The sequence below is a fragment of the Sinohyriopsis cumingii genome, chromosome 16 (assembly GCF_028554795.1).
Source record: "Sinohyriopsis cumingii isolate HCF-2022 chromosome 16, ASM2855479v2, whole genome shotgun sequence".
Classification (NCBI taxonomy): Eukaryota; Metazoa; Mollusca; class Bivalvia; order Unionida; family Unionidae; genus Sinohyriopsis; species Sinohyriopsis cumingii.
Window position 1 is genome coordinate 75050330 of NC_142976.1, and position 11133 is coordinate 75061462.

The window sequence follows — 11133 nt, forward strand, 5'->3', positions numbered from 1 at the left end:
TTAGAATTTAGGTTGTGGAGAAGAAGGAATAAATGAATATAAATAATAATAATAATAATAATAATAATAATCTTTATTTATTATAGGATACCAGATTTAATCATCCTATTTCACACCCAGGTTTATGCACGCACACACTCGTTCAGATTTTATATATATATATATATATATATATATATATATATATATATATATATATATATATATATATATATATATATATATATATATATATATATAATCTGCTTAAGTCTGAATATAAAAAATTGTTGTTAAATAAATTTCATATCTTTCATTCCTCATATTTTTTATGTGAAAAATATATCCTAACATGTCCACATGTGACAGTAAATGATTTCCCATCACGTCACGCAACGCTTATATTTCTGTGCCAACAGAAGTTAGGCTGGAGCAAGAAAAATGAGCATGTAAGCAAGAAAAAAAGGAAGATACATCATATTTCAGACTGGAAAATATTTGGCTACAGAATTTGACGTTACGCTGCATTGAAGTTATTTCTCTTTATTATTTTAACAACAGTAACGAACCCCGTGTGATGCATTACTGAAATGAGACTGCTTTGTGGTCAGATAGTCTAGATTAATTTATCTCAATAGATTAGTCTACAAAATATCACTGTGCTCTTAAATCGTGATTGTTTCTATGATAAGCTAATTAAAGTGAAGTGAAATTTACGAAAATGAGTGGTGTTGATGTATTGAACAGTGAGTTTAATCTTCCTTGCTTCTATCCAGAATCAATTTTCGTATATAACAATAAAGAACTTAGTCTTTTCCTGCGTAAATACTGAATATATTTCTACCTGAAAAACAAAAATGTGCATATGTTATCTCAAAGATTTTCATGTACCTCACGATGAAATATATCCGGTATTAACGTAGAAAAAGATAATATCATCGTTATATAAGAAACAGGTATACACTCTTCAGACTGTCAGAAGGCATACAGACAATTGTAGAATAAAATGCACACATATTGTCTCTCGGTACAGTGTAAACAATAGTACAATTCACTTTTTTATAACTTCGAGAAGCGGGAACGATAAATTTGATATGAAAGGTACACTTTGGAAGTTTTATATTTATCGCTTAGTTGGGGTCGGAAAGGACATTTCCGATGACTTGGCACGTCTCAAATGGGTATTTGTTGTAGCGCTTGCAGTTGCAGAACGTAGGCAGTCGCATATTTAAATAACGGATCGACCAATTGCCTCTCTGATCCACACAAACAGCCCAGAAATACCGGTAGAGCCACTCAAGAACACATCGATAGCACCCATCGTATTTGAACATAAGGCAGATACGTCTGAAATAATTACATATCGTATATGAACATAGGGCAAATACGTCTGAAATAATTTTTAACATTAATGTTTATAATTTTATTACTAAATTCACAATTCAAGCAATCATAATGAAATATCTGCACACAAGATAAATCAACCTGCGCTTTTTCAAGTTATCAATAATCATATATCTGGTCCAATAATTTGTTTATATGTGTTAATGTTCCTCCATGGTATACCTTTACGGTGGAAGTACTTAATATCGACATTCGTATTTTCTCTTCTTCTCATTATTATACATATTGCAAATTACATCTCAGAATATGTATGTTTCTGCCTCAAACGGATTGAGACGTATGTAGAAAATATATATACAAAAACAACATACGAATGAGCGCAAAAACAGAATTCCATCTATATTTTCTTGTAGTTTTGTTATGAATATTGCAACAATGAGATTACATAATCATAAAATTAAATATGCACTTAGTTTGGCTTTTTGTTGAGAATGAAGGGGAATTTTTTTAATATTATACAATAAAAATTTATCTATCAGCTTGCAAGGTACAAAATTCATCATATCAACTTAATGTTTTTGCACAGGTTCTTTGCAATGAACATGGATTTGGTTATCAAGGACTGAAAAGAAATTAGTAAAGTAATTAAACACTACCTATTTGTTTGTTTTAATAGTCTTACCTTGTTTGGTATAATAGCATATCAATATTTTCTCATAAAGTACATTCAAATAAATAATGGAATTCATCAGCAATATGTTCAATATTCAAAACAGTTGACCGTCTGTAATTCCAGTGTCACAACATATCATACTGGTATTTAGACAATTCATGACAAGCCTACATTTGTGAATTTTGTAAATGTTCATGTTCGATTACAAGGACATCGGAATAGTTCGACGTTGAAAGTTATTGACTTATGCTTAGAACATGAGAAGCTGAAATAAATAAAGATAGCCGAATGTCGCTGATACAGCTTCATGCTTGGTGACCTTGTTCTAAAATCAGTGAAAAGTTTGATTTAAGCGTACAGCATTCAGTGCGTTGAAATGGCTAAAATAGTATGTACGTTGCAATCTATTTAACATCTGCAGATAGGTCATCCAACCTGTTTCAGCACGTGCTACATCAGCCTTAACCTTCAGGGAAACCTCGTGTATGACTTATTGATCTTTGCAAGAAGGTTGAAATAACGTAAATAGATTAAAAGAATTTCATGCAGGTGATCTATTTTGTTTTAAATATGGTTTTAAGGTGCCTCAAAATATTAAAAATGTTAAAAACTGTCCTTAGGTACTTTGCCGACAGTTTCAAAGTAAATCATACGTGATTTCAAAATCAATTGTTTTAGCAGGAATCAGCATTCCAAAAGGATGGAGGACACAGCTCATTGAGTTTTATTATTTCCTTTTGTAAAGAAAGAAGCCTTTAAAGAAAATGAAACAGCGCCAAGAGGCAAGTGAAGTGCGACAAGTAATCTATCTGAAGCAGTAATATTCTTTTCGTTGTTCAGAATCTGCGTAATTCCTATAAATTGATTTTTTCTATCACGTGTCGTGTACTTATTGTGCGTATTTGGATTTCTAGATCGAAGAAATTCATATAGTGTGACCTGTTACATCTGAGAAAGAAGTTCCTTTTGTATCACATAACATATGCATTGTAGTTTCATATTGCCCCTAGAACACGACTGACGGAGAATAGTAGATATATTTCTTATAGCGTGCCAGTTAGCCTTGAATGATATTCATTTTTTATATGTTTTACGTGCATTGCCATATATGCGTACTACTGTTCCACTGGAACAACACACTTGAACCTGAGGCAACTAAACAGTTGCATATGTTTTTTTTTTCTTTTTGAATGAAACGTGCAAAATGGAATTTTTGTTGTCAGGGCTACATGCATTTCAAGAGGCTATTGTTATGTATATCTATATTTTTGGGAACTCCTAGTACATGATTTTATTTAATTTTTGTAATTTTTGTTCATGTTGGTAAATTGTACAGAATATATTTATTTAGATTTTCTCTACGCGACCTGAGTTTGTTAAGAGCGTAAAATTACAAACGATTAATAAATAGATGCTTACGTATGTGTCGACAATTACTAATACTAAACCTGAATAATAAGACTTAATGTTTGCCTTCTGATTAATTTCTCATTGGCTAATTGGATTTGGACGATCTAGAAGAATTCATTTACTTCCCAGGCAATTTTGATGCACAATGAGTTGTAATATCCCTCATTATTGATATATTGTGAAACATAGTCGTAATTCATTCCAACTTTTGAGTTATTGCCATTACCTCAGTTCCTGCTGTAAGTCAATCGACGTGTTTTATGTTTGGACTGTTCAGTGGAAGCAGAAAGTGTTCATTACTTGGACTACACTATTATTCTGAAACTGTTTTGAATTATTCGATGGAGTTGTCGGGACTGCCATTTTGATAACGTCACGATTCTTGGGTGACCAGTATATTTCCAGTTTTTAAATTAATGCGCATCTTTTCTTTCTTTTGGACTTTCCTATAACTTTATCGGGAATTATTGTGGGTTTCACTTCATAATACTATACGCTTCTCGCACATTTTCATTTATAACTTTGATAATTAAATTGTTCGTTTAGTTGTATAAAACTTTCTGGTTTTGCTTCTTTCCGTTACTTAAAGACCATAGAGTCGTAGCAATATATGTTTTAACTAATGTGTACACGTCTACTTTAATCTTTGTTATTATGTATTTATGAGAACAAAATCTTCAAATGAAGCTACATGAATATTTTTCAGATATTGTTTTGTTTTTCTGATTTTATATTGCAACATTTTATATACTGATGAAATCCGTGTGAACCCCGCAATATAATAGGTTCATGGAAGCAGTTGTTGTTGAAAAATACATGCCTACTGCTTAGTAAATTATTAAATTATCCGCATTGCAAATCATGTGAATCTTATGGCTTTAATAATAATGGGACATATCACCTTTTTAAATTTCACATTACATCATATATGCATGAGAGTCGTATTGCATTTTGCAGAAGTAAACATATAAAGTTTGATTCTACATTGATCTGCGATTGAGACCTTCTTACCCAAGTCAGCTTATATTGCTAGAATAAAAACATAACTCCCCGCCTATAGATCATTTTTTTAGTACTGCACTGGTGTGTCAGCAACTTTGGTGTATCAGGTGCCTTGCCGATATGGATTTCGGGTTCATATGTCTCTAACTGGCTGAAATACCTTCTAACGTTAGGCATGCCTTACTTAAGACATACTCTTAAGGAGCACTCCTGTATCACCTATTTATATTTTTGAAGGAAATCGAAAAATCATTACAAGAGAAATAACAATATAGGCAGATGACCTGATAATGCTTTGAAACACAGTTAATGGTTTGCATCATTTTGATAATTATACAAAAGTAAATAAAAGTGAGCTGCCAGGAACTACTTCCCGGTTATCATAGACCAATTTGAAAACAAACTAAAATTGGTTACGTATTGCTTGTTTGTATAATTCTTTTAACACGCGGAGAAACATAACCTTGACAAACACAGAAGAAATAAAGAACACATTGAGAGTTATCAGAGGAGCCAATATGATTTCTAAGACATACATGCTGCTGCCACACGTAGTAAAAGAAAGTCTGTACCAGACAAAATGGAAATGGTAAATCGCAAAGACAAAGAGAAAATTAAGAAAATGAGCATGGTAAATGTACTAGGAAGGACACGCGGACAAACGTGTTCATGCGCTCTGTTTATATGTCTACAATCGAACCCACGTCTTCTAGTCACAAGTTTATCACTTTAGCCACTCTACCACCGTGATAACATATAACGAGCGGTCTAAATTGATAAACTTACGATGTGCATCGTCTGAGGTAAAGAGGCTGCAGAGAGAAACACTTCATCGTGCGATTGTTGTAGTAGAAGAACCACCATTTCCTCGGGAGCGCATACATACAGGACTGGCATAAGCCACTATATAAATTCTCCAAACCGAGGGTCTTGCTGAAAGAGAAATAAATTCCCACTTTTAAAATCGTCTATTGACTAAAGTAGGTCAGCTAGAGAAAGTGGAAGAAAGAGACTTTGGAAAGGCATTCTTTTTAAAAAATGTCAATAAACAGACCCTTGTGTGATACTCTTTATGAAAATCAAATAGAAACATGTTAAATAACGATACGTTTGCTAACGTCCAAAACGGAATTTTCTTACTCATTTCTTTGAATATTATTTATATGCATAGCTATTGCCCTATCATCCTTAGATAAAAACACCTACATCGCTGTCTTTAAATCAGTGCTTTCAACAGCTGTGACCTTATAGATGTTCCATACAATATTACAAAAAATGAACTAATCTTCCATTTGAAATTTTCCTCCAATATTTTAAGTATGTACATACGACAGGTATGTATGTATGTATGTATGTATGTATGTATGTATGTATGTATGCATGCATGTATGTATGTTACAGTGTATGTATGCATGGAAGAACTTACGAAAAGTTAAAATTTTACCTACCTCAGTTTTGCATTAGTCTCGTTCTGCGAGGATATGATTGACTCCTGTATTTCAGCGGGTTGTCTCGATAATAAGTCTGTGACTGTCTTTCTTGAAATCATGATGAAAAAAAGATCTATATATTATATTAAGCATCCATTTGTAGTCATCAACGAGTGAGACAGCAGAGAAGTAGATGATACCGGAATCAATGACACTGCTGCAATAACTACTATCAAAAGTCTACAACCCTTGCTTCATTTCTGAGGATAATTATTTCAATGTCACATATAACACACCTAATATCTCTTCGCCTCTTAGAGTTCTCTTTTAAATTGTGTTTCATAAGCAGGTATGTCTTAATTGAATAATCATACACTTAGGCTTATGTTCTTGCGTCACAGAGTACTTAAAAGTGGTAACATAATTTAGCAACAAAACGAGTGGAAGAGGGTAAAGTAGTCCAAATTTAACACGAAACGCTTACAAATTAAAATAAATTACAATAATGTGATGACCTTCGTTTTCTTAAAGACATAAAGGTTACAAAAATGCACAAGTAACTACTCATACTTACTCTGGATACAAAGTGCTTGCATCAGCAAGAAGAAATCCTGCTTCTTGAAGTGAAATTCCTGGCACGGTATCGGGACACACTTGCTCAGGCACAGCAGGCCATACCAGTAGTCCGAGTAGTGCCAGTCGGATAAACTGATTGGTTTATAATAATAATAATAATAATAATAATAATAATCTTCATAGTATTTCAAATATAGTTCATTCATCAAATACAGTATCAATCGAGGGTTAAATACGTCAGTGATATGCTCTATTTCATTCTGAGTATGCAATATACCTGTGGGGCATTTCGAGTATTGTCTGACCTTTGGAGTATTGTGGGACTTTTGGAGTACTGTAGGACTTTTTGAGTCTTTTGGGACTTTTGGAGTATTGTGGGACTTTAGGAGTATTGTGGGACTTTTGGAGTGCTGTGGGGTTCTTGGAGTATTGTGGGACTTTTGGAGTATTGTAGGATTTTTGGAGCCTTGTGGGACGTTTATCATTAGAAACGTTGTTGGAAAGAAATTCAATCGATCACTTTTGCTTAGTTATTCCAATTGTTGCAACAGGAAACGATATTTGCTTTGACTTACCGAATATCCTGTCATGCTCTTTTATCTAAATATGAAAATTAAAACCTACATACAAATGTATAATATATGTCACTTGCAATTACCTACACAGCTTTTATTTATCTTGAGTTAAAATGAAGAGGAAAACCTATTCGATCTTTATTATGCAGTGAAATGTCAAATATTGAAAAATATTAGTGAATTATTTTTCATATTTTTTCCAATAATGACATGTGAAAAGATACATCCTTATATTTTCACATGCAATAATACAAGATTTCCCATTATGCCTTGCGACGTTTCATTATATATTCCAACAGACATCGCACTTGCAAAAGGATAAATAAGCAGTTTGTGAGTTTGAAAAAAGAAACGGTTGCTGCCTTATCTTTCCTAATGTATCTTCAATATTACTGTATTTTGAATTGTCTGTACTACTGTAAATACTAATATTTAGCTACGATTACAACGTAGTAGTTCGGTTGGTTAGGTTTGAAAGTTTCCGTAATTTTTACTTAATGTTCTTGCGGTTTTGAGAGTTACTGCTCCATACTGCGGCTCTAATAGTAGTGTGATTAGAATGTCATAACACTTGCATAAATCCTGCACAATAATTGTTTGCTTCTTTCATCTGCGTGACATTTCTGAAGATTTATGTGACGTGCTTGACTACTACAAAATGTATTTTGGCCAAATTTCTTCCGATAAGCACAGCAAAACTATATACTAATTTTAAACGATATTATAATTACTGTAATGGAATTAAAAACAGATACAAATAATTAATGCAGTCCATATAAACAAGCAATTTATTATTTTTGGTTCATTAAACTTTGATAGTCGAAGCATTTAAGAACTGTTTGATAACGTCCTCTATAAATGTACATGTTGGTAGATTTACAGGAGTCCACTTGTAATTTGTTGTTTTCACATAACGTCACAAAACGTGTACACTTCCATATCCGCCATTTTGATTCCATAGACACGCAACCCGTCATATACCAATAAATATGAAGGCTCGTTTTATTTTGTTCACAAGGATATAATAATACATCACATTCTGATTGTGTATCAACCGCAAGAGAGAGAATTCGTGACATTTCCCCCATTTATTCAAATAATTCATTGAAATTTAAATCATCTTATTATTCTTTTATAAATAGAGAGATTCATCATGAAACTGATACATAAACAAATGCATACACAAACAAGTAGAAACATGTAATGATTTAAAATTTTGATCGGGTGAAATCAATCATTTGGTTATCGTTCATGTTAAAAAGCCAATCCTTAATATATAATTTCATATTTCTTAAAGCATTTCGAGAAAGCTAGGTTTTTACATTCGAGACAAAGTCATCGTCCGTTAGGCACATGTTTCATTTTAATAAACTGAATATAAATTAATATCTTTGAACAGTTCTAGTTTGCATTCAGTATCATCCTCCGTTCAACATCTCCACCCCAAATACAATATATGACCGTATTAATTAAGTGTAGTTTGTCAGATGTCTTGTGCGCAAGCACTTGCTTTCGCGAACAGTATTTGTAAATAAACGTTCTGGCATATTATGCGTGCTGACAGCGGCGTCACTAGGGTTGGTGTCACCCAGTGCGGTAACTCACGGTGTCACCCCCATGGACCTACTTCCTGCACACAAATTCAAAACTTTTATAATCAGTCATGTGCGGTAACTCACGGTATTATCACCATGGACCCCTTTCCTGCACAAAAATTCTCATTTTTATAGACAGTCATTTTGGTGTCATCCCCATTGATGGTATCAACCGATGCGGTCCGCATCCCTCGCATCCCCCAACTGACGCTACTGCATGCTAATAATTCCGTAACTGTTATTGTATAAGATGATTGTCCGGAAATACCCGTTGAAGATGACAATCTTGGCGCCATCATACAAAATATTTCCTTTTAAAAATCACAATAATGTCTGTTTGACAGAAATGGTTGCATTTACATTTGATAATAATGTGTTGCAATTATGGAAATAGGGATGAGATTCCATGCTGAAGAGCGACTTTTATCATCTAAGCTTTAGGAGCAATTTTGGTATATAATTAAACGAAAAGTTTTTTTTCTGCGTAAATACCGGGTATATTTCAATTTATGGGAAAACACAAAACAAAACCCAACATATATTTTTACTTCGTCAATAGCTAAAATATCATACCTTTTAATCACAGATCCGGTATTAACGTAGGAAAAGAAAATATCTCTTTGTTTTGTTGCAAATGATATATTACTGCATGCATTTGACTTGTACCTTATATTTTTATCCAGAAAAATCTCACAAGAAAAACAAGTCGCAAGAAAAGTCATAATTATTAAGTACATGATTATACTGGTTTTAGTTATCCACCATACATAAACCTACATGACTAACTTTTAAAAAAACACCAAAAGACCAACACTCCCAAAACAAACAATTACAATGTCTGTATTTCAGTAAGTATGACGCACCTGCCTGATCAATTATGACTCATCAATATATGATCGTGTCTGTGCTAATACAGTAATTGAATAAGAAATTCAGGGATCCACAATGTCTGCATGCTATTTCCTTTGGAGTAATACAAAATTAAGGCTACTCTAGATAATCCCTCACATACTAACTTTTTGCTTAACTGCAAAGTTAATTCCTTCTAAAATGTTTGAATTTTTACTCATTGAATTATTGTGTGCTCCTAATATATATGCAAGGGATCTCAGCTGTGGAATATAGGATAATATATTGTACTGTTATAATGCATATTTAGAAACAATTTAAATGTTTACAGATGAAATAATAACATTATGTCACTTTCAATCGTGTCCTGTTTTATATCATCGAAACTAAATAATTGTGACTTCTTGCGACTTTTAATGTAAAGTAAGTGACAAATAAATAAATAAATAAATAAATAAATAAATAGAATGCAACATATTTCTGTTTTGTAATGGAAAATGTATGCAAACAAATAAAAGATCCTTCAGATTTCATTTACAACGCCCTAAATCTGAGTTAAGTACAAACTATATCCTTACTTACCAAACATCGTTGTAAGACCATCTTCGTATTTGTCTTAAAATTGCAGTATCGTCAGTTAGGAAGCTTTATAAATAACTCTTTACAATAGGAAGTTGCATCATTCGTTGGAAAATCTTTTGTTTTACACCCATTATTTATGTGAAATCGTGTAAAGAGGATCGGTAGTTATTGACCATTGCAGATCATCTCATGGTTGACATCCGTATTTACCTGATTAACCGTTCTAGACATTTGACATCCCTGTAAATGCTGCTTGTGGATGTATGTGGATGTCACCACGTAGTTAAATGATACATGACATTTATCGTTTTTCTATTACGTGGAAACTTAATCACTTTTATATATATATATATATATATATATATATATATATATATATATATATATATATATATATATATATATATATATATATATATATATATATATAAAGAGAGAGAATAAGTAATATTGTGTATACTGATATCGGAATATTATTTATTCTTTTGTCTGCAGACTTTAGACGATTGAGTGTCATTTCTTATTAAAAAAACAATGCAATCGGTCTTTCTATTAGTCTAAATAAGCAAGATGGTATTATGTACGTGTCCAAAATAATTTGTTTACATTCTTGTCGATAGCTTGCATGACTGAACATGGATAAGGATGGATAAGTTAATTCGTGATTTGTGGATTTTCCTCCAATCAGAACTGTTTTCGATGAATTGCGTTTTGGCGTTACTGGAGAAACAACAACTATGCAATTTTCCCCAGATGCGAGGAAGAAGGAAATAAATAATTTAGGTCTTAAAGGAATCAAGAAGACTAATAACGAAGATATTTATAATTTAGATACCTCATTTATTTGTAGACATGGACGTCATAGTGATTACCATTTTGAAATTAAGGTTTTATATATTACTGTTTGGTGATATTGTTATATTTTTTAAGATATCATATCACCTCTCAAATAATAATAATAATAATAATAATAATAATAATAATAATGAAACTGCGATACCATCCAAATAAGTCAGAACTGCAGTAAGTCAGAACAGCAGCTAGAGTAGTAGCAGTGTTTATTATTATTATTATTATTATTGTTGTTGTTGTTTTATGGCGTTTCTGGCTGGTAGTTC

The 11133-nt window shown here is 32.4% G+C and overlaps 1 protein-coding gene across 1 annotated transcript; it reads right to left on the reverse strand.

Moving 5' to 3' along the window:
• Positions 1-245: 245 nt before the first annotated feature.
• On the reverse strand, positions 246-10107 carry LOC149780800 (uncharacterized). The gene is made up of 5 exons (XM_089936415.1): positions 10016-10107; positions 6413-6546; positions 5857-5946; positions 5195-5341; positions 246-1326 (listed from the first exon to the last, which is right to left on the reverse strand). The coding sequence occupies exons 1-5, from the start codon at positions 10034-10036 to the stop codon at positions 1110-1112; spliced, it is 609 nt and encodes a 202-aa protein (XP_089792541.1). The 5' UTR covers positions 10037-10107; the 3' UTR covers positions 246-1109.
• Between the last annotated feature and the right edge of the window lie 1026 nt (positions 10108-11133).

Bases quoted from the DNA above. Each gene is read 5' to 3' on its own strand.
- LOC149780800 (XM_089936415.1), bottom strand. From the start codon at position 10,036: ATGGTCTTACAACGATGTTTG. The intron at 5,947-6,412 runs GTAAGTATGAGT...CATGATTTCAAG, and splicing joins GCAAGCACTTTGTATCCAGA to AAAGACAGTCACAGACTTAT. The intron at 5,342-5,856 runs GTAGGTAAAATT...TTTCTCTTTCAG, and splicing joins GAGACTAATGCAAAACTGAG to CAAGACCCTCGGTTTGGAGA.